General features: G+C 33.3%; 1 protein-coding gene across 5 annotated transcripts in view; it reads right to left on the minus strand.

The window, feature by feature from the left end:
• The window catches only part of LOC105254370 (glutamate receptor ionotropic, kainate 2), a 145,226-nt gene that overhangs the window by 73,455 nt on the left and 45,864 nt on the right, over positions 1-25,907 (minus strand). For all 5 annotated transcript variants that reach the window (XR_003122399.1, XM_025406050.1, XM_025406049.1 and 2 more), the window contains exons 4-7: positions 14,807-15,058; positions 1,362-1,537; positions 940-993; positions 692-856 (exon numbers count right to left, since the gene is read on the minus strand). Coding sequence is in view for 4 of the 5 variants with exons in the window: in XM_025406050.1 (XP_025261835.1) it covers positions 692-856; positions 940-993; positions 1,362-1,537; positions 14,807-15,058 (647 nt within the window). In the remaining variant the exon portion in view is untranslated. The remainder of the gene's footprint in view (positions 1-691; positions 857-939; positions 994-1,361; positions 1,538-14,806; positions 15,059-25,907) is intronic.

The following is a 25,907-nucleotide window of genomic DNA, read 5'->3' on the forward strand; positions in this document are numbered from 1 at the left end:
CGTTCGACAGTTTATTTCAACATTTACGGCTACATTTACAAGCTTGTTACATAGAAAAAGGATCTTTTGTGCCTCATATCTGTCTGTGCACTTTATTGCTTCAAAAACAGTTTTATTGTTGCTTTGGTAGCCATGTAATTCTATCCGTAACCGGTAAATATGTACGTTATTTCGAATAGCTTTTAACCGATTTTGTAGCTCCATAAAGTATCCGGGCATCGTTGACGTATCGACATACAGATGCGGCAACGGATATGTAACGCGACAATAAATTGTTACATCTTTCATCGAGATTATGCCAATCTTTCAAAGATACGATACCATTGGCCATCGCTTCGCGAGAAATTATAGTCGATGAAATGTTATCGCGAAATGAAAACGCACGGTATCTTGGTATAAAACTTTATGAATGTGATCGCAATTTTCTCATTTTGACTAAAGATTTATTTCTCTGAAAAGGGATGCGAGAAATTTTTTTTACCAAATGTAAGATATATCTTCTGATAAAATTGCGCAATTGCTACGTATGTAAAAATATCAGAAAAGAGCGTTAAAATAAAAATAAAGATTTCACAAGGTGCAATTATATTTGCACTCTCAATTCTTAAATCGAGAATCGCAAGAGTGTTTCCATTTTTTTTTCTCAACGCATCTCGCAGCGCGCATGTTTCTGTAAACACAAACAGCTTACCTGAATGATTCTCGATTTATTGAGAATCGTATTCCCTGCTGGCTGATAACGTTCCATGTCCCTCAGGATACTACGTACGCCAAGATCGTCCGCGTCGACCAAACGAAAGGCAGTGATATTGACAAAATTGTACTTGAAGTCCTCGAGGTCGAAGGTTTCGATATCCTATGGAGAAGCCGAGCGGGTGAATCGAATCGCGAACCGAGTGGATCTTCCACTATGCGTTTCAATATCCCTAGGGTACTTACGAAAGTCGTGAAGAGGTAGTGGTACTTGTAATCATTCATCTGCAGCTGCAGGATCTGCAATGTATGCGAAGCGATATGGTCAGCCACTTCCACGAAATAGAATATATAAAATAGCTCTCTCTTTCTCTCTAGCAAGTTTTCATCTCTCGAAATCATAATATTATCAACTTTTTGTAAGTTCACAATTCGCGATAGATTTTTTTTAAATTTATCTTAATTGCTTTAAAATATTTATTTGGCCAATATAAATAGAATTAATTAATGCTAATAAATATAATTGATATTAATTATATAAATATAAATAATTGACGTTATATATAAATTGATTAATTAATTAATCGTTTAATAATTTACAAGCAATTTAAATAAAAATTATAAATAGAGTCCATATCTCTCGAGTATGAATGTAATGAATGATTTACCATTCGTAGAAAATGATGCATGTGCTCAGGCTTTGTGTCCACGATGAGATTCTGAATTTCCTTACTCTTCATCTCGGAGAGGACCTGCCTGTACGAATTCGGATCCGCCTGTCTGAGATTGATTTCAATGTCACGGATTTTCGGTGACCTCACCAACTGTCGCAATTTTACCAATCCTGAAAGACCGAAATAAATTATTAGTCACCAAAAATGTATTAATAACATACAAGATGTATCGAGTTGATTTCTAAAGCAGAATCGAGACTAGAATCATTCGCGACGATACTTGTCCACATGAGAAAATCATCACACGATCTCCACACGAATTACATATTAGGTCGACCGCTTAATGGCATGGAAACCCGTGAATCGCGCTATCCGACGAAATCAATACTCTCCCGAGCATCTAAGTATAATCAAAGCATCCGACTTGCGGGTCTTCCGGGGAGGCGCGGATACCGTTGCAAGTTACCGTCAGGAACTTTGACTTTCGTGATTCTAGCGTGGAGAGGGACAGCGTATTAGTTTGCCGGTCTCTTCGGACCAGAAGGACAGATGCCCAGATAATTTGTGAAAATAAACTTTGCATATGCAAACGATTCGCTGATTGATTCGCTCGAGTTTGCGCATATGTGTTTGCATATATTGATTCGTATTTTTATATAGAGACCACGTGTTTTATGGATCATAGTAACAAATCGTGCATCTCTGAAAAAGAACGCAATTTATTTTAAAATTTATGTAATCGTTTAAAAATTTCTATAGAGATATGAAATAAAATTATACATCAATTAGTATTATAATCAGTTTTATCATTAAATTTATTACATAATTAGCGTTAGAAAAGAATTTTTTATTCAGATTCTTGATATTTTTTCTTTTAAGAACGAAGAGAACATTTTAAATTATTGAACATATTTATTTAAAATATAATAACATAGAAATTGTTAATTGAAATAATAATTGAAATAATAATAAAAATCAGAAATATAAACATTACTTTAAATATTATATATACTAAGAAAAGTTAGAAAATTAATAAAATAAAAATATATATTTTTTTCAAAGTACCCATCAGATCAAACATAATATAAAAACATACTGTAAGAGACATAATGTAAAAGAGAAAAATGAATTGGATTATATATGTAAAATTTTCCTAGTTGTTTTTATATTTTTTTATTTTTCATATGTGCATATAGGAAAAAAATTGGAAAAATTTTTCAAAATGGAAATCAAGTCAAAGTGAAATCTGTGAAAGTGATTAGTATTCAGATATTCATTATCCATGCAATAAAAATCATTTTTTTATATTAATGATTTAAAATGTTAAATTAAAAATATAGATCTAAAATATATTTTTGATTTGTAAAGTCAATAAAATTTTAAATAAGTTTTTAATTAATATACAAAAAATAATAATTTATATTAATCCATATTCAGAAGTAGGATAAAAATAGTTAATATAAAAATAGTTAATATAAAAATAGTTCATGTAAATATTTTTATTTGTTATTTTAAATATTACTTTTGTCTCTAACAATAAAAATGTGCGTATAATTTTAAATATAATAAAGACATAATGTAAAATGTCAAATATACATGTAATGTAATAAAAAGTTCTTTAAAAACAATTTAGAATAATTTCTGACAAAGAAACATGCTTTGTTATGCGTTTCGTCCGAATGTTAGCAATAATTAATTCAGAGGTGAGCAAGAAACCGAGTTTAATTGAAGCCGTGTCGGCGGTAACTCGAGTAAGACCAATGTTCTCACGTAAGCAGATTTTGCATCCTAGAGGACAACACACTGGACGACTATTCTGGGACAACACACTGTGAATATACCGTACAATAGCTCGAAGTTAAGCTATATCCCGTTAATACATCACCACTATGATAGCCGAGAGTGTAGTATCTCTTTGAGATATATCGCACAAGAACGAAGAAGAAAACGATACCGTGTGATAATTATTTATATAAATAGCATAATAAAAATTTGATTACTTGACATAAACATTAAGTAATTTATCGGTAATTTATTGGTATTTCAATATCAATAATTGTAATTTGGTGAATTTGGCAAATGAAAAATCTTGCGTTTTTTTTTAAGAAGCGTTTTTATTATTTGAGAGTGCTTCACAGTGAAAGATAGTTAAAGTGGTTAAACTGTAGTATGGGTGCTGCTGCTTAAGCTGAAAATAATAAGTAGAATATTTCTCGCGGTTTGCGGCATGACTCGTTGCAGCTCAAATTATTAACACTTCGCGTGCAGCGGCAAACGGACTTTCATGGGAGTCGTTTGAAACGGCGGTTTTAATTAAAATAGCATTTCAAGCGTTCTACCGCGCTTTGCAATTTCACAGGCGACACATGAGAGCGGCACCTCTTATGAAAATTGACAGAGCGAGAAGCCATAAAATGATGCATTATCACGCGAGGTACGTTTCATAAGGTGCTACAATTAGAACAATCCGTGAGCATCAATCAAAATGAAAGAATAGGACGTCGTTTATGATCTTAGGATGCGAATATTCTGCACCGTTCACAGATTATTGCGTAGCTAGACAGAATTGTCATTATAGACTTTATGTATATTATTTAAAGGATATTGCGGGAAATTGTGTTTCTAGAGAGCGAGCAAACGATTTCATATGTGAAATACACGCGATGTAAATTTCTCATTACAACCAGTACAAAATATACATACATATAATGGAAATGATCCGTAATTTACAAAGAAATTTTATCATTCTTTTATTTTATTTTATATTATACTAAGATAATATAATAAGAATTATTAATAACAAGCGAAAATATAAAGATTATATACAATATTTAGTATAATATTAAAAAAAAAAATTATTATACATATATAAATGCATGTATGCATAATTACTAATAATATTAATTACTAATAATATTAATTTTTTACTAATAATATTAATTTTAATTCTTATTAATAATAATATTAATTTTTTACTAATAATATTAATTTTAATTCTTATTAATAATAATTATATTAATAATAATATATTAATTCCTATTAATATTAATAATAATTATATATGTATAATAGTTAGCTTTTATATATACATTTAATAAAGATTGAACAATAAAAAACATTTTAAAGACTCTTCTGAATATAATCAAGTCAAAATAAAAAAAATATAGTAATATTTTGTTGTAAATATAAACTTATTGTAAGTGAAATCATACGTTTCTTTTTTGGCCATCAACGCAATTAAAAAGTAAATTTAAACATTGATTACATAAATAAATGTTGTTATATATACAAATAAAAAAGAAAAAATAAATAAAATTACTGACATAAAGTGAACTGAAGTCTTTCACGTTATTTTTTATCGATTGCAAATTTATTCATGTAACCGATGTTTAAATTTACTTTTTAATTGAGTGGAGTGAGAATAGCTCAAAAGAAGAAACTGAAACATATGACTTTATAATTACAATTTACAATAATTTTATATTTATAACAAAACATATGCGCTTTATATACTACGTTTGCCATGCTCTTATGCCATTCTTTACGTCGATTTAATTATAAAAATTAAAGTATCTATTTTATGAAACTATATAATACTGACTAAATAACTAAGGATTATTATTTTTATGTTAACGTATGTCGAGATGTCTCTATATTATTTTACAAAAATATTGTGTTTGTCACACAAATCTTGGAAGAGACCGCCAATCGAAATAATTGACTACATCGCTTGTAGTCTAGCGGAACAAGAGAAAAATTGCGAGCTACTCATAAATCGAAGCGCGGTTTATCCGACGATAAGGATAATTTCTCTGGGGAGTTTGAGAATGCGCGGGGACGTACGCGTTTCCCAGCGAGAAACAGATTATTATATCCTTTTTTATACACACTCTAATGGCGACCACTTATGATGCATCCTCGAAATGTCGATATGCCACCTCAACGGTACGGCGCGAAATATTGCGCTGAGTCGGCGTGGGCGAAAGGAAGCTGTCAACGACTCTACTTGCTTCCTCCTTTTTCCCTCTTCGCCTCGAGTGGATCGCCGCGGTGACAGACGATCGAAATAATTGGATCGTTGGCTGTCTTAAACATGCACATTTCAAGAGGATGGCCGAATGAAAATTGGGAGACGCGAGCGAGCGATTGCGTCCGAAAGATTCGATTTAAAAGTATGCATTATGAAATAGTGCCTTATAGAATATATATACAGATAAATTTTTGTGGTTATGTTAAAAAATACTTAGCGTCTTTAATAATACACTAAGAAAGTAAGAGAGATACAACTTTTCTTGCGTTGTCACAATTACATTCCGAAAGAAAGAACGAAGAAAGATATAAAAATTGCTTTCGTAAAATTTCCCATAGAAAGCTGCACAACTTATTCCTTGGAATTTACTGCAATATTATGTATTATATTCTTAAGAAGAAATTTCTCTTAAGATTTATACGATCTTTTTAAAGAAGAAACTACAACGTAGGTTTTACTTTTTTTCGCTGCTCGTCGAAACTGCAAATAAATTTATCCATTGTGGTGGACATTCAAAAAACCGTTAAAATACGTAATCAATGCGAAAATATCTTTTAATATTTAAATGTTGTACATTTGAGAGAAGATTGTTTTTTTCCCATTCTTTTCTCAAAAATAAAAGTATTTATATTAAATGAATAAAATTATATACTATATATAACATCTCCAAGTTGTAAAAATTACACGTTCCATAACAAATCTTTATCGGCATGAAATAATGCGTGGTGCATATTCACATGATCAATCGACATTTCAATAAAAAATAACAATAAAAACTTTAACACTATCGATTTTATATGTTTTCTTAACCAATATATCTTATAATAGTTAAAATTAGCTGTAATACTGAGAAAAAATGAATTTTTGTTAATTCTTCAGTTACGTACATATGTAGCAAATATATTAATTTGCTATAGTAATAATGAAAAAATAAATATATTAATTCCTTGAATATTATATTAACTTTAAATCAAGATTGCCAATCTTTTTTATGGGAAACGCAGAGCAAAAACAAAAATAGGAAAAAAAGCGAAAAAAAGTTATTATCTCTTGGGATAAAACCGCAATACGTAAATGGAGTTTAAAATGTCAGTTATAACATGAGCGTATTGTTGAAAAGAGAACTTCAACCAAATGATCACATAAAAAAATAAAATATAAAGTAAAATTGTCTAAAAATAAAAAAAAAAAAGGTAAAATTCGAAACATTTGTTTAAATATTCGAAATTTAACTGTTCCCAATAAAAATATTTTTTGTGAAACTATGTTGCAGCTTGAAATGCGAATTCCATTTCATTCGCACACGTATTTATACATTCAATTTATTAATTATTTTAACTATGCCATTTCTCTCATTATTAACGCGAAAAAACGTTTTAATATTCAACGCATTCGTAACAACGTTGTCTGCTTACTCACCACTGATCAAAGGCAAATTTTTAGAACATGTGTGACGAGATGGGCTTTCATTAACCGCCCGAAGGATCCCAAAAAGGCATACCGTTTTGCAGAAACTTTTCTCGTCCCATCAAGATTGACCAGTCATCTGTGCGAAAAGAAATATTGAACTTCAACGATCGCCGAGTTATTCGAAAAGTTTTTGAAGACTTTCGCTACGTCTAGGAACGAGCAAACTCCCACTCTCCTTCTCAGGGTTCCCTCTTCGTTTTGATTTAGCCATCGTATAGAACATACATACCCGACTGGACACGTTTCGCATGGAGTCGCCCATAAAATTCTCATTACGACAGGGAGGAGCGATTTCTCCGTTATGCGTGCAAGAGCACAGCACGTAACCGAGGGTACTCGCTAAGGACCTTGCGCAAAATATGGTGGCGACCGCGTGTAATTTTCACAAATGCGTTCCGCTTCTCGCGGATTCTTTGAACTTTCTTGTAATTACCGAATTATAACGCTCAGATCGTGCGAAGAATATTGGCGGGGTTCACGTTCGGGGGCAAAATCATTTAGAACACGTGGCTGAAATTAGAAAGAAGGAAGGGTAGAGGCCTGTTTGCCGAAATTTGAAAATACGTGAGAGAAATTATCGATCTTTCTGACAATATTCGTGGTACGTGAGGAAAATGACTGGCAGAGTCACTGGCGGTAGTCAGTCAGCGAGATTATTGAGAACACGTGAGAAAAATGACTGATTAAGATATGCAAGAGAGATTACAAGTGATTTTCTTTTAAGAAATTTATAATACATGATGGAAAAAAAGGTAGAACTATGCGAATCAGGGAAAGATCGAACTAAATTCTGACGCTAATATACATATTGTGTGCGTTATTTATTTTACAAAGTTTCATAGTAATGTATATGCATGAGATGTAGTTTTTATATAAATAAATTCATAAAGTATTTTTTTATAATTTACAAGATATAGATAATTTTTGCATAAAAACACAAATTTTATATTACCTTTATATTCTTTTTTTTTAGCTAGAAAATAATTGAGAATCGCGATGCGTCCAGAATTACAGAAAGAGAATATTTGTAGGCCATTTAGGTACTAGATACTCGAAGCTTTTCGTCATATAAGTTTTGCAGAATACTGCTGGCCTGTCACTATCAGTGGTTAAATAAAAATATGATATGGCCATGGCGCGCCTGGTTTTGACGGAACTCACGTAAGAAGGATTTGACGTTTCCTGCTTGAACTAGCAAACTTTACGAGGCGAACGTACTATAGAATAAGAACAAAAGTATCTTTTTGTAAGCGGAATATATTTCTCGCGGATAAAATGCCAAAAATAAAGTGAGTGCATGACATTAAATATTTTGTACTCGCTTGTTATTAATATTAAAAATATTAATAATAACTTGCCGTCAACTATCTCTAATTATCTCAACTATCTGGTTAAAAATATACATTTTGAACGATGTTATTGTATTATTATTTTAAATTTATTCGCAATGCATAACCGTGACATCTGATAATATCTGCGAAATATAAAAATTTCTCGATAAAAGTACCGAGCTGCCACGAAGAAAAATGAAAGATATGCTGGGCGGAAACTCTGCTTTTTTCATCATTCTGCATTGAAATATAAAAATGCAGGATCGTGCGTTCAGCGTGACGATTCGTCCTTCCGCCAGTGACTCCATTATTCTGGGGGTTTCGCGAGGAATGTGGACGATAAGAACTGCTGAGGGAAAAGGAATGAAAGAGAGAAAAAGAGAGGGAAAGAGAGAGAGGATGGACGCGGGGGAGGAATGCGGAGATGGTTGGTCGATAGGGTGAGAGAGCCTTGAAAGTTTCACAATGGACTGTGATGGGCCGGGTTGAAGGTTCATTGGCGATTCTCGGGACGTAAGGAGACGGAATCAGGTTTCGGCGGGACTACGAAGCAGGCTCGAAACCATTTCGACTGCTCAACCTGCTCTTTTAGCCCTCCTTTTTCCGCGCGGAAGAAAAAAAGCAAAACGAAAAGCACCATCATCTCTAGTGCTGTGAATTTTCCCTCCCTCTTTCTGCACCGAACATCTCCCGAGATGAATGGGGGCTAAACTTATTACGCGATCGTAGATTGAAAACTTGAGCGTCGAATTAATCGTGAAACATTAATCCACACGGTGGTTTCACTTCGATGGACTCCGGATGTAATTACGACGACGTCGGAATCTCACCGCCGACTTGCCGCTGAATAATGTCTGAGAAGCACGTCGTTATTCAGTGCATATAAAGACCGGTGCGCATGGAAGAATGTTCGCTTAATATCACGTCATATTACTCGCGTATATATTATCTCGTTTTTCCAATCGGCAAACTTTTCCAGCTTCCTTTTTCATCTGCATAATTTCAAAAGCTTCTAGTATTTCAACGCGATCGTTTGATCAGTCTAATATAACGTCTCTACCATAGGAGAAAAAAACAATAATGCTCGGTTCATTATCTTATTACTACATGTATAAACAAAATTTCGAAAAATTTAGTTTAGAATTAAATCACATTGTAGACAAAGTTACATCTGTAAATGATATAATAGATTGTTTGCATCTCTAAATAATAGAACATTAAGATAATAAACAAAGAAATCATATACAAGAAAAGGAGCAATTAAGATAATAATGTTATGTGACACTGACACGGGTTAGTAAATTGTGTATTATCTTGTCGGCAAAATCGGACAGAGTAACTCTCGCTTAGTCACGATTTCCCTAGCTTACCATTAACATCGCAGATCTATATACATGCGGAGAACTTGGCGTTGATTTTACATCGTACCATGGACACAGGGTTTCATTGTAAAGTCTATTCATTGTCTGCCAGCAGTGCTAGCGAATTATATGGAGCGCGTTTATTGTGCGCAGGAGCAAGGTTTCTAATGCACTGACTTGATTTTGCTCGTTCTGCGTTAATGCGTGATCTTTCTCTCTTTCTTTTTCTCTCTCTCTCTCTCCCATGTATGCGGAAGAAACTCGATTATATTCGAGCAGATGAATGAATAAATGAATTGTACATCTTAAATTATATATCGGAATATGAATTGTACATCTTAAATTATATATCGGAATCTGTATGAAATTTGTAAATATATGTGATGAAATTTGTTCAATTCTTTTGTTTGTTTGTCTTTTAGATGGACGAAAAATGGACGAAAAACTATTATCTAGTGACAAATGTGGGCAAAATTAAGGACAATCAAATGACACAACAATTTTGTAAAAATTTGCATTTCTGTTTATCAACTGATTACAGATCTTAAATTGCTCCATATTCATGTAAATGCCTTAATATATGACTTAATATATATCTCTTGGAATACCTAATGGAGTAATTATATTAATTTAACGATATTTCAATGAAAATCTTGCGATTCACAGGTAATTATTATATACAATAATTAAATATACAATAATTGTATATTAAAAATTTTTTATTATATATAAAATATACTTATTATAAAACATACTAATATTAATATTGTTTATAACAATTACTTATTGTTCTAACAGGAGCGGATTATAAATACTCTGGGATTATAATAAATAAATAAATATATATATATTTTTTCATGTTTTAGATAAGAAGATAGAAATATTTCTAGATTTGCAAGATATTAATTCTTGAATTTGATATTATGCATACGTCTGCCTTTAAGGACGTTGTATTTATTTATATATGCTTCTCTGTTATGAAACTCTCTATATTATCAGTTTTACTATTTTTAAAACTAATATTTTCGAAAAAGTTTAATACAAAAATTTTATTTCACTTTATCGACTTATTGTTTTATGTAGAATCATTATCTTCTCGATTGTACTTACAAAACAACATATACACAGACACATACATTTTATTTAATAAATATAAATAAAAGCAAACAAAATTATAAGTAAAATAATTTAAATTAAAATAATTTGAACATTACATATGTATATAACATTTTATAATTTTATACAAATGCTTTGTGAACAGTTCTATACTAGCGGATCACGGTGCTTGAAGAATTTCACAATCTTTATTCCCTATATGCTTTTAGACTTCTACGGAATGTCAATTCGGTTCTTTCTCGAAAAGTTCAAACATGCTTCTTGTGCAATTTCAAATGGAATTTCACATAGAGTACGTATAGAGAATATCAAAGAATTTTTTGAACTATAAGAGAATTTTCAACAGCGTTTTTCTAAATATTTTGTATTTGAATGTAAATGCGTGAAGATAAATTATTTATATATTATTGAATTATATATATATATATATATATATATATATATATATATATGTATGTATGTATGTATGTATAATAACATGAAAATTTTTTTCTTTCGTTTCTGTAAAGGTTTAAATAATTTTAAATATTAAAGCAATATTTGGAAAAACATAATTTAAAAAAATAACAATTTCCTAAACTTCAAAGTTACTTTTTCTCGAAAATGAAACTTTAAATAAAAAAATTTTATTTTATATTTTTTACTTCTTCAAAAATTATTTTGTTGCTGATTATACTTTCAGTTACAAGATACTCTGTGCGTATACATGCTTAATTTTGTTATATATAAATATAATTATTTATTTAGTTAATGTAATATTAAATATGCTTGATATTTGACCGGATTGTGCATAATAACGTGCCTTAAATTCTTGCATGAGTTAAACTATTCGAGGAACATCGGTCGCTTGATTAGATACGATGCGACGATTTGAGAAGCGCGCAAAGTGGATAGTAGTTGTTACTGGTCGGGCAAGTTTCCGCGTCGTCGCAAGAACTCCACGAGACGGAAAACGAGTAAAGTAATCGCGAATCGATATCAGCGACTCTCTAAACTGCTCGAAAGTTGAAAGAGATCTAGTGCCACGCTATCTGGCTCACTGAGATCATCGTCGAGAAACTCGCTGCATTTGCTCGACGATTGAATCATGTCAATTTTACAAGCTGCCCGAAGACGGTTGAGAGATTTAAATTCGAATTAATTGATTCATTAATCATTCTCGATAATCTTCCGAAAAATTCATCTGATAAAATTACAAAATCGGCATAATATTTACATAATTCCCATAATTCGGATTCTAACATAATTCACGTATAAGTCTAGCAGCGGTTGGCATAATCGGACGACGCGGATTCGAGAGGCTTTCCGAATAAAGCCGACATTGAGCCGCTAAAACGACGTATCATCGCCGCGACGACGATGTTCGATCCTGCGGGAAACATGAAATTCCACAGGATGAATCGCGGACTCTCTCGTAACGGCAAACATGCCCGAGACGTGTACGATTTTGTCGACTTGGATCCCTTACACTTTGGGGGTACATAGCGCGTCGGAATTGAAAGTGGAGGAAACACGAAGATCGCGGAGTCCTGGTAAATCTCTCGAGGAATTCAATGTCGATCCTCGAAGGAGGCGCGAGGAAGGGAGGAGGGTGATGAACTCAACCCCGAGGAATCGGGGGCGTTCTAATCGGCTTGTACGTGTACTTCTGTGCACTCTCTCACAAATAGCTAAGCTCGTTGTGGAAGACGGTTTAAGCTCGGGAGATGTTTTCATCAAAAGCGGTCAAATTCCGAAGGAAAATCCCGTGGAGACGCGACGAAATGAAATTATCGACGCATCCGGGAGATCAAGTTGGATAGAAAAACTTCTATCCAACCTATCGCTTCATTCATGTGAGTGCGTCGGTCTATTGATAGTATCATGTGATTTTACCTTACCAAATCCTAACGCGTTCTATTCCACTGTGTACGTTATGTGATGAAGTTTTGTACGCTATATAATAGTCTGTAATAAAATACCGATATTAATACCGGAAATTCGAGCCATGCGTTTGGTTAATTTCGTTATCAGTTTCATATCTATCGGTCTATATAGTATAAATGGCTCATAGTACACTAATTTTCATTTGAAAGGTAATATAGGTAATAAAGGGAATACACGAAGCCAAGTTTATGAGAGATAAATTCATATGACCTTCTCCTCTCTTTTTCGTATCGATATTATTTTACGACTCATGTAACTATTTCTGGCGTCGCAAATTTGTCCCGCTGTAAAATTTTGATCTAAAACAATGGAATTCCATTAATTTTTATAATTAATTTCTACGAGTTTTAAATATTAATTCTTTTATTTCGTCAAATATATTATACAAATCTTCGTGATAGTAATTTTTTATCATTTATCGCGTACCATCTCTTGACAAGATGCCGGATGATAATTACAGCGATTCGTCTCGCGATGCGTTACAGGTGACTGCGATTTGCGAAAAACCGCCTGCGGAGACCCACAAAATATCTCTCGACGCGACAAATGCTTCCGGACAGTGGATTTAGCGACGATCTTGCAGAATCGTCACGCGTCGCAGTAACCGCAGTGACGGCTCACGTGCTACGATAATCAGTCACGGGAATATTCCGGCGTCGCAGAACTCAACGTTTATGTCGTGCGATTCTTCTTCGTGCGTTGCCAGCATCGCTCCAAATTCGACGCAATCATGCCCATCCAGAGGATCATATTCCGTCGATCACTCGTCACTCGCTCGTTATTTCCGCCAAATTACGGGAGATGTGCAATTTGAGCCATCCGCGTTTGCATAATTAATGCGTCTTCGCCGGCGCGGCTTTGTTATATGATGAAAACATGAAAGCGCATCAAAAGTGCTCGTGATCGCAATTTGAGTATAAAGATTCGAAAGCGAAAGCGAGAGGATCATTTAGAAGATAGAAATAAGTAAAATTATATGCTAGTGAAAATTCGTTGTTTTACTTTCCAAAAAAATTAGAAATTAAAAAATTATCACAATTTTTGTTAAGATAATAAAAGATAACATTGTATATTCTTTGAAATTTTTCTTTATATTTTAGCACCTTGAATAAGTCTCTATAAGAGTACACTTTAATCTACCCGGAAGATTAGGAGAAGTTTTCTATCCGGGAACGTGCTTGCAACGTTTTCAAATTATTTAAATAAGTCCATTATGCGAATTAATTAAAATCATAGAACCGACTTGCTAAAGCGAAGAGAGTACGTTTTTCTTCGTAAAAGGAGGAACTCTAATCCGGTTTCATACTGGCTAAATGTTTCAAATCAAGCTCATCTATCGCTATTAACTTCTTATTTCTTTCGTCGCTTTCTCGACTAGATAAAGTATTAATTTCACACGAAAGTTTTTTGCCCACTGCATATAATTCTTGGATAAAACGCTTACTTCGGACTGTAATGGATTTTAAAATCAACTCTGCATCGACAAGAGTTTCAAACGAGAACTTGAACGTGAACAATCACTCGTGAATTTGATGAATGCATGTTGCTTTTCTACAATATTTTTAATGTGAAAAATTTGAATGCGGGATATCTTCTTTTTAATTTACCTTTGATTTTTATAGGACAAATGTCACGCTTCGAAACATTAAAAGAAACTCTAAAGGCTACTAACTCTTGACTCTTTAATCGATTAAATTAGTCACGATTCGCTCGAGCCAGACGATAAAAATAGATGATATGAATATGCATTTTCTGCATACATAATTCGCGATAAAGAGAAGAGGGCATACTTGAGAAATTTATCATTTATTTTTTTTATTTCATTTAAACAATGAATTCTATCTTCATTTACAACTAAAAATGCGCAGTACCATTAGCGTGATTTTACATTCTTAGAGCAATTTTTACTGTAAAACAGATTTCTAGATGTCAGTAAGCGCAGAGAAGATTTGTATAAGCTAATTTGCCCTCGACTTGTCGTATTCTTACGCAGCAAATGTTACTATACGTATGTGTCCCAAAAAGTAGTTAGTACCACATTTACTAAGTTACGAGCACAATCATAGTTTTTAGCAAAGATTAATTTTTATTAATAAAACAAAAAATTAGCTATAAAAAATTAAATTTCTGCGCGCGTTTTATTTAATTATGCTGTATCAATTTAGTAAACATATTATCATTGCAATTAAAATTATGATCACTCACCATAATCGTCCTCGTAGATGATCGCCACCTTGGTCCAATTGAGAAACTTCATGACGTCCTGATAAGCGATGTTGAGTAGACTTTGTGCGGGATAGAGATTAATGCTGAATTCTTTCGCCTCCGCGTCCAGATCCAGCCTAGCCTCGAGATGCGGAATGTCGAGGGCATCACAGATGCTATGAATGTGCTGGCCGAGGATGGGATCAGAGGGTCCGAAAACCGCTTGGACGCCGTATTTGACCTGCTGACACGCTGAAACAAAAAGTGACATTCGCGTTAGTTTTGGCAAATATGTATCTTGAGCGCAAAAACATATAAAATGCTGAGATATTAGACATACAGTTTAACATCAACTCTGTCAAAAACACGTGTGTGTGTGTACACACAGTAACACTGATACAAACTATATAAAATATTTTACAGCGTGATGAAAAATATTTCCGCTTCTAAAAAAAATAATCAATTTTTATTAATTTTTATATAAAAAAAGAATATGACATTTAAAATTCTTAGTTAGTTTTCATTTTTATGATGTAGCTTCTTTTAGAATTTCAATAAATATTTAATTTTTGTCAATCAGTATATGTATTATCAGTATATATATATATATATATATATATATATATATATATATGTATTCAATTTTGAGTTTAAAGAAGGTCGACATTACACACTGAGCCTAAGCTTATCGTAGAAACGGAAGTCATATTGTTTAAGTTTAAGTTTATTTTGTTTATTGAGCTAAAAATAATTTTGCTATTTTTAAACATTTTGCTTTGTTTTACATTTTATTTTCAAGATGCAGTAAATGTAAATGTGTCAATAATTTTTATTACATGTATCATGAAGTGACTTTTTCATCTTGGAATACAAATACAATTATTTCTTCAATCAAGAAACTTATCATTATTTCGCAAGTAATTCGTTGATCAGCGGTTGTAAGAAACCAAGATGTTGGGCACATACTTGCTGTAATTCATACATAGTGAATTTTTGTGGTTGAGCAATAATATATAGTGAATGTTTTTCGTCATTTTCATGATATAGCGAAAACTTCAAGATCATGAAAATAATTATTATTTTTGCATGATGCCTCTCAGCATGGAATGTCGAAGACAAAAATTATGGATCATCAACTATTCGAACATTCCATTAGTTATACAATATCACATAGAGATGACTTGTTTGATCCTATCTTACAGAATAACATAATCTAGAGATATGGAATAAAGATATGAAAATTGGTCGCAAAACATCGTTTAAACTTTAATATCAAATTGTCCCATAAAACTTACTAAATGAAGTATTTTATTTTGTTGAAAAAAGTTGAATATTATATCTCGAAATCTAGAGCTAATAAAAATTGTAGTATCACGCTTGTTTTGTGCCTCATTCTTAATAAGAATTGACTAATTTAAAATATAAAATATATATATTATAAAATATATTATATTATAAAATAGAGAAAAAATTTTTACTTTTCTGTATAATTTACCCGTGTAATTTAACTCGACCTTCTTCTGAGGAATTAACAATACGGTAATTTTAATTATCGCGGGTAATGATGCTATTCTATTCGCTATTAGTTTACAATCAAGTTATGCTTCTTTCTTTTTTCCCTTTATGCAATTAACGTCCATTCTCCGTTTTCGCCGAATGAGAAAGAGGAAACCGATTAACTCGGAAATTAGCGACGTTTTCCGGTAACGGAAAACGCCGTAACCGGACATAATGACGCCGTGTCACGGTCGATAATCCCAGTGTCGCGCGGAGAAGTCCACCCATAGACGAACACTAACGCAGCATTAACGCCACATTAAATGTAGGACACGCGAACATAAGAGAGTGTACGTCGTTGTACGTGCAGAATGACCGAAGCCGAAGCACGCTCGTGTCGGCTTATCTCCCGGTAAGTTCTCCAAGTGTTGCCTTGCATCGGGTTTAGACAACCGACCGAATCGGAGTTTGGTCGAGAACACCACCCACAGGAACAAGCTCTCGTCGTCTTCTCCTCTCCTTTCCCCCTTATATAGTCTCCCTTTGCCTTGCCTCTGCTTTACCGAATTAATTTACGTTGTTGCGCGGATGAAAATCGATTTTCCAAGTTGCGTGTCCGGGCAACAAGACGACATTAGTTACATCAAGTGTCGCGAGTTTCGATAAACGCGAGCGAATGTCGAGTTGAACTCTGCGTGAGGATTATTATGAAGGGAGAAGCTGCATGGACGAGTCAATATGCGCGTTCAATAATGCCTTTGGGCAAGGCAATAAATTAGCTATCATTCGCTCATTTGCGGCGAACGTAAAAATGGCGAAGCGTTTTAATTAAAGGAACATTCTTTTATATGTAAAATGATTCGATGTCAACGCTGACCAATAAATTATTTGCGACGATGATTTTTGGGAAAATGTTGAATCGTTTAATACGCCGACTGATTTAAGCCGACTCGTTCGGTTTCCGTCCGATTATCATGATGGGAGAATGGAAAAGATCAACGGGAAGCTGGAAGCCAGCGAGTAATGGCTTCGCGTGCAACAAGATAATGGGTATTTGGAAGTTCCATTATCATTCCACGCTACAGCAGTGATATCGTCGTCATTATACGCGGATTACAACAATCCGGACAATCTCGTTCTTTACTACGTATCGTTTCTGGTTGGACACAGTAATACAAAGCCGCGGGGTACAAAGATGCTCGGCGCGATTGGTTAAATGAAATTTTACACAGATAGCATAATGTTGTTTCGATTTCAAATTGGTCGAAATAAATATTGAATATCACGTGGTTGTAGAATTTGCATTTAATGAAAGGTGCTATCTGTAAAGAAATTTGTTTTATTATTTTTATTATATTTTTTCATTACGTAAAATCATAATGGATGTCGTGTATCTAACCAATTTATCTGAAAATATCTAAAGATGCAAAGGAGATCGTGGGGCTTGTAAAATTGGGGCAACTGAAATTGCAGAGAATTATCCATATTTCACCCATATATACATAAATACATTTATATTTAATTTACAGTGCGCTCGATATATTGATTTAGCGTTATGGCACCTATATCAATATTTTGAACACGGCTTATTGCATTGCCTCTCAAGCTGCTCGACCATTAAATTTGCACAGATTAAAACCGTAGCTAGAAATACGTAAAGGCCAAATAAAACTTTTAAGCGATTCGTACTGACGTTCAAAGCGCAAAGCTTAAAAAAAATTAAATTGGCTGCAAACAAATTTTTCTCTCTCTTGAAAGTAAATGAAGCTTAATTCGTTGTTTAATCGGATGATCATTAATCTGGCACATGCGCCTCAATTTTTCCTTTTTCTTCTTTAAAATATTTTACTTTTCTAGGGAAATAACTCTCATTGTCAGTGTGAAGTGCGTTCTAATAAATCGAATTCATCTACCTTCCGCTCATGTTTCTTTCATAGCTTGTGTACCGCGATATATCTTTCTTCTTTTAAATATTCGTACAATCGATTCCTTTTCAAACAAATCCTATTTTGTTCTTTAGCAAATGCGGGTAGTTGAAACACGATGCAAAGAAATAAAATACACATTGGAAAATGGAAAGATGAATAAAGAGAACATGCGTGAAAAAAATTGCAATAGCAAAAATAAAGTAAAAATATAAGAATAAGAAAAAAGATTATTTGACCGTTAGTTGCAAACGAATGAATTTACTCCTTAAAGTGTTAGAGAAAGTGTTAGAGAAAGAGAGAGAGAGAGAAAGTCACTATATATTTTTTAACTGCAAATTTTTTTGTTAATTAAAGATCAGTTTATTGTTAACAAAAATGTCTTTGATTTTTAAAATTTTATTTTTTTATTATGCTTACCTTTATCTAAAAAGGAAACTTTTAATAAATGGAATTTTTTGTCTGTTCTCGACCAGATCAAACTTCTCAGATTAAATGGCATATCGTTTTTATTTTTTTAATATTCGTATAATCGATTTCCTTTCAATCCAACCGTATTCCGTTATTGTCAAGAGAAAGGAAGAAAGAACATCGAACAGAGTGGTGCGATGGGAATTGAGATGAGAGCAAATGGGACAGAAAGCGGAAAGTAAAAGGACGTTAGGTGGGCAGCTGAATAGCAAGGAAATAAAATGCACGCGGAAAAATGGAAGCGGACAACTAGCGCAAGCAGAAAGGATGTGTAATGGTGAATGTAACGCTAGAATGCAGTAGAATGCACCAACGAGACGGATAAGAAATAACGCGATGATGCCCGATCCATCAACCTTTCTTTCTGTTTTTCTTTTACCTTGCTGCTTCTAAACTATTGGCGTTTATATTATGCTTCGTAAAAAATAATAGAATGCTATTTGTGTTTAAATACAAATATTAGATTATAGATAAAGATTATATGTAATGTTGTCCATATATTTTCCTTTTAATTTTTATATTAATATTCCGTTTTACATTTTTCTATATAAGCAATCGTCATGATTTTGCAATAGCGTTTTACAATATGAATATTTCTTTATTGGAAAACAATTATTTTAAAAGCATTGCTAATATTTTCATATAATACATTCTTTGGCGTATAGAAAATCAATAAATCCTATTCATACAAAGAGCTTAAATTTCCATCAAAATTTTATTACTCAAATATTTAAAGTTAAATTCGTGAATAATTGTCAATTTTTAACATGAATTTAGTATTTGATTGTCTTTTCTTAAATTACCAAAGTCCTTTTAAAGTGAAATACAATTCGAGAAAATTTAAGATAAAATCATTCATTTTATAATTTTATATGTTGCATATTTCTAAATATATATGTGTACTCTGATCCATATGTTTATTTAAACACATATACTCGCAAACATATATGTATTGCATATTTTCAATTTCTCAAAAGTATTTTCTGAATTATATAACATATGACAATTATAAGAATATTTCCTAAAATTTTGGCATAAATCATTTAAAGTAGACTTATATAGAAAAAAAATAAACGTTTAATAAATTTAATTTTGCAAATAGCATAAGAAAAAAGAGGATATATAAAAAGTGGATATATATAACGCTGTACAAAATCTATCGTGAGATAAATATGATTTTGATATGTAGTTGAACGAAAATATCAAACTTATTGCGGCGAATATATTTCTCCATGTTTCTCGGTAGTAAAAAAAATTTGCGTTGCTCTCGCAAATAGTTCCATATCGCTGCACATGTTTACGCGCACACAAATATTTTTCGCGTAATGCGTCGCGTCGATCGACGAGAAATATAAGTCTGACATTTTATTACTTTTGTCTCCAGTTATCTCACCAAGGAACTTGCAGGATATAAACCGAGATAGGGAGAAAAGCGGGAGGGCAATAGGTACGATATTATTTGTCAGCCTGCGCCAAACGGAGCACTAATCGCAATTTCGGTGTGTTTCATGGTTTGAGTATTTACCACTCAGTAATTATTTTTGGTCTAAAAGCACGATTTTCGTGCGTCTCCAGAAATAAAAGAAATATATTTTTGTTATTTTTATTAAGGATCTCCATAAAAATGATATATTTTGCAAAAAATGAACTTCAAACTCAATTATACTGTTGAACCAATTTAAATTCAGAGATGGAATAAAATATATTTTCAGTTATAATATAGCTTTGTTTACTATTTGCGAAATGTTATAAAAACTTTAAATTCCATTATCTCAAAAAATAAGAGATATGTACTTTCATCTATTCAATTTAACGCGGAGATAAATATTGCACAATTATAAGTGCATTATTCGATATTATATATATATATATATATATATATATATATATATATATATATATCAACAAATACAAACAAATATCTCGAAACAAATATCTCAAAAAATATGAAAGATTAAAAGTTTGAAGAAAAATTGTAGAATATCAAGAGGAATAAATGGGGAACACTATGTGTATATTTATACATTTTAAATTAAAACTGAAGATATGAATATACATATAGGCATGTATATGCAATGTACATCATATTTTTTTTATTTGCAAAAGCTCTGGTTCAGAGATTATATCCAGAAATAATTCCAAAAAAACATTTCAATAATTCGGTCGATATATGCGAACATGTGAAATTTCGCCGCGTAATTAAAGATCCGAAATGCAGTGTAAATGTATACTAGGATCGTTCTGCACTATCGATCCGCCGCATTTGTCATCCGAAGCGAAATGAATTTAATTTATTCCGTTTGCGACGGATCTCGTCGCAGAGTTTCGGAGTTTCATCACCGGAGTTGCTCTCAGTGGCGATGTAGCCCACGACTTTTGTCGCTGATGAGGGAAAAAAATCATCTAACGGAGATCCCGGGAATAAACGTAATTTCGCAATCGCCGGGATTTATATCGCGGGAGAACTAGCTTCTATAAAAAAAAAATCCAGTTACAGCTCTGGTAAACTCATTTCGTTTTTCATACGTACAAACAACCCGCGGTATTTGAAACGATTTAATTTGCATGAAACGTTTCGGGTGAGAAAATTGACGCTTTTAAAATCGATTTTTCTAATTATATATGTATAATAAATAAATGTAAATTATTTATATAAATTTACGTAGTTGTATATAATTGTATTAATGCATCGTACATATTTAAAATTATATTGTTGAAAGCAAATATAATTTTTAGACTACGCAGATCGTACGTGTATTTCCTACTGCAAATTCATACAGCCATTAATAGTGCGAATGGGGTTATTCGCGAAATGTCGATGGTCTCTACCTTGATTTATTTCAAAGTAGTTGCTACTCTCTCGCTGGAATTAATCGAATCGACTTATTTCCTTGCGGTTTCTCTTGGATGTCGGTTGCGTTTCTGAGTTTCGCGCTGCAGCTCTTTGCTATATCGCCACTTCATTATTGCGCAACTAACTTGACGCTGCCTTGCCAGAGTAGTCAATCGTATAGTCTTCGCTGATTGATTGTGGTAACTATAGTAATCGGGTAACCCGAATTCGCTTGTCCACTTGATTCATTAGGAATTATATCATCACCGATCGAAGGGTCTTTAAAGCATCAATTAAGTGGTATCTTATCGATCCTCAACAGATCGTCGGTTAATCAAACGAACTGTAGTTTCGGCGGAAGATCGCGATGCGGAAAATCCAATTTGTCGACTGTACCGATAAATATATTATCCGGCTTTATACTCGGTTCCATCCGATGGAAGTCGTGTGCGATTTGTTCATTAATCCGTTAACTCTCCGAGATACTCGCGACGTTGTCGGTCTTATCATCTCCGCGCAAATTCGTAAAGGCAAATTCGAACTTCAACTCGATAAGCTCAAGATATCTTATCTGCAGAATCCATACTATAGTAATACGGCGTTGGTTTCGGAGTGAAATTCTAACTTACGTTCGCGCAACGACCAGACGGAATCGGTAATGTTACAAAGGGCAACGTCGGCGTCCTGTGTTTCAAGGACGTAGTTTCCGGTCTCGAGACGGTAGTAAATTGAAAAGTGAGATCGATAATGGCGCGAGGAGGGAGAACAGTTCGCGTATTTTCGCGAACACCAACGGAGAGTGGGATACATAAGCGGTTGGTCGCAGATCAGGGGGTTCCTCCGGAAATGCGACGTGAAAATAAGAGAAGGAAAGCGAGTAGTGGAGGCGAGCCAGCCAGCCAATCGTATCTGAATTTGTTTACGATGACAGCACGCTGTCGAAAAAGTTTCTGTGGCTGCCGTCGACGTCGTCCACGAGAAATACGAAAGTTAACCCGCTTTTTTAAACGTCAGTTCCGATGTTATGGGACGAGGGATCGCCGTCTCTCGTTCCTCGCATTTATCTCCGATGATTCGACGAAAATCAATCATACCTCGAGAGGATCGAGACCGGCTCGGTTCCTCTTACGTTCTCCGATCATCCACGACAAGATCCATTCGATGATCGGCTCCTCATTTCGGGTAAGTCCCGAATCCATGAAGATCCGCGCGATCAAAGTTAACGTCTTGTCCGCGAGCACAAAAGGCGCGGAGGATACGTCTTTACGCGAATTTTCCGATCATAAATCGGAAGGGAAGCGCGCACAATGGACCTCGAAAGGAATATCGGTGCCTATTCGAGTTCCTCGATCCTTCTTTTTCGCATTCAACAAGATCCATTTCGCGCACGATGCTCGATCCTCGTTGCCGTCGTCGAACCAAAAACCGTCGAGATCGTCGCGGGAGGCTCTGATACGTTACGAGCTTGGCCGCCGGCCACGAGCGGTTATCTTCCCTCCGCTACCCTCTCGCTGGCCGTGCCAATGGTGCTCGCGATGATGAATCAAAGTCGCAAGGCGATTCCGCTATCTGGGATTGCGCGACGGGGAGGAAAGGGGAGAGAGTGATTCGGGCGCTCTTCTTAATTTCGTGAGATAAGGCGACTGCGTTTTAAATCAATGGTGCGAGAACGTCGCAGATAAAACCCGACGTAAGTATAAAAAGAAGCCATTACGCGCGATTATGCCTCTTCTTGCGTTGCGCGCGGCGCATTTACTGGCGTTTAAGTGCCACGTTGTAATCAGGCTGATTAGAATCTTACATGAATTAATCTTACGAGTTCACGCATGGGACTTTAACGTCCCGAGTTAATAATGTAAGCCGGTATTAAAATTCTAATCCTCAAGGATTGAAAATATCGACATTATTGATTAAAAGTATATGCGATGCATGGGTTGTGAATTAAAGTTTAATGTTAATTCATATTATATGACATAATATGAAAAATTATTTTTCTTATAAATATTAATAAATTATTATTTGCTTTTACATATTATCCAAGAGATTATGAATGAATAAATCCGTTTATTAAAAATTGTATTCAATTATATAATAATATTTTATCATATAATGGATTTTTAAGAGATGGTACCTTAAAAAATTAGACTGTTTCTTAGAGCAACCTTGCGTTAACTTATTTTTCAGTCTTATGAAAAAAATTATGACGTACTATTTTAGAAATATTAAAATAATGCTGCGATTTCCCTAATGAGAAATTGTGAGACGTGTAAGACTGAGTTATTATGGGGGAGTACGACGTGAAAATGTGAACAGCCGGACTTGAACTCGTAATTATAATATTTTATCATATAATGGATTTTTAAGAGATGATACCTTAAAAAATTAGACTGTTTCTTAGAGCAACCTTGCGTTAACTTATTTTTCAGTCTTATGAAAAAAATTATGACGTACTATTTTAGAAATATTAAAACAACTGCTGCGATTTCCCTAATGAGAAATTGTGAGACGTGTAAGACTGAGTTATTATGGGGGAGTACGACGTGAAAATGTGAACAGCCGGACTTGAACTCGTAATTATTCCGCGCTCGTAAAAAGATCTTGCCGGGTCATTGCCAAGGCATTCTCTCTCGAGATGCAGTAGATTTAAGTTGCTATAGAAGAGAGTGTCTCGAATTCCTTGCCAAGAGAGAACTGTCAAGGGATCTGCGTGATACATCGATATCCATAGTAGTCGTTTAGCGATATCGTAATATTTTTATGTAGGGGAAAAAAGCATCTGCTTTTTCGAAAACATTATCATTGCATTACACTTCTATAAATAAATATGTAACAGTTCTAAAGTATTATTTTACATCAAAACAATAAAACATTAACAATATCATATTTACGAGACAAATTCTTTATTTTTTTTTCCGCTTTATATTTAGTTTATCCACTTTTATAATTTGTGAAAAATATATTGCCAAGAGGAAAAAGATATTTTCCAACATTCCTCTTGTACAATCATCACATCCTCTTATTTTACAATTATATTGCTGTGTTATAATTATAAGCAATGGAAGAAAATTATACTTCTTTTAATTATTTTTTAATTTACTAATGTACGAATTATTATTTCAAACATATAGCTTTTATTTGTTAAAATATTCATTCAACGAATACAAGAAACTGATAATTTATAATTCTATATAAAACGAGAAGAATTTTCGCAGCGATCTAATACAGAGTAAATTTAGTAAGTTTTCCATAATGCAAAAGCGTATTATTTTACCGTGTCTTGCGCATCGCATAACGAGCAACCTTATTGGCGGCGGCCTCTCTTCCTTTATGTTCCTTCAGATTATCGTATATACCAGTAGCCGGAAGCTTAACAACCGTGTCGGGCATTCTCGTGAAAGGTGCGCCATGCTAATTAACTTTGCAACTTTTCGCGGGAATGGCCTTTTCTCGGCAACTTTCAACTTTGTCGGCTTCGAGGACGGTTTCTTCTCATATTGACGACGAAGTTGGATAGAGAGTAAAAGAAAGAGAGAGAGATGGACGAAATAAGGAAGAGGAAAAGAGCACAACTCATTAAATTTTCAAAGCTATCTTGGCATCACGTTCGGTGCGAAAGTGGACCGTTTCCATCTCATCATCCCTCCATCAATTTATTAATTACTATGTATTTAGGCATTAATCGGCAGTAATCTCCGCATTTTCAACTGTTTTGGCACCATCGAAGACATTTTATTATACATATAATTTTTATATTATTATTAGAAAAATGCAGTAACATGTTAACAGAAATTTTTATAATTTAGATTTAAAGAGAAAGAGCTTGTTTTTCAAAATAAATAGTATTTAAGTACATGTGTTTGAACAAATGTAATACTTTTAATACATGTATGAATTTAACATTAAAAATTAAAAGAAGTTAATTAAAATTTAAGAAAATAGCTAAATAGTTAAAAGAGTACATGTGTATATTTCTTTGCTTAGTATATATACGCACTTTTTTTCTGCAAAATTTCAAAAAATTATCAATTTTTATATCTCCTTTATTTTTTATTATTTTTATGTTTTATTATTTCCATAATTTTCAAAAACATATAGTTAAATTTACATACAAAATATACTAATTATATGTGTATAAATAACTATGTATTTAAATATAACAACTAATAAGTAATTTACTGAATATGTGCAGATATGTGTGAAATCTGATCAATAAGCTTGATGAGGACCGCGTAATTTATTATTCATTTGTTTAATATTTGTGATGCAAATACTTGCAATGATAAGATTAATTTTCATAACATATATCAGTAAGTACAAATAGAATATCGATATTGCGGATGCTAATAACCACAATTACTACGCGCCCCAATACTCA

Source organism: Camponotus floridanus, unplaced genomic scaffold, assembly GCF_003227725.1.
Source record: "Camponotus floridanus strain SB8 unplaced genomic scaffold, Cflo_v7.5 scaffold13, whole genome shotgun sequence".
In the NCBI taxonomy this organism is placed as follows: domain Eukaryota; kingdom Metazoa; phylum Arthropoda; class Insecta; order Hymenoptera; family Formicidae; genus Camponotus; species Camponotus floridanus.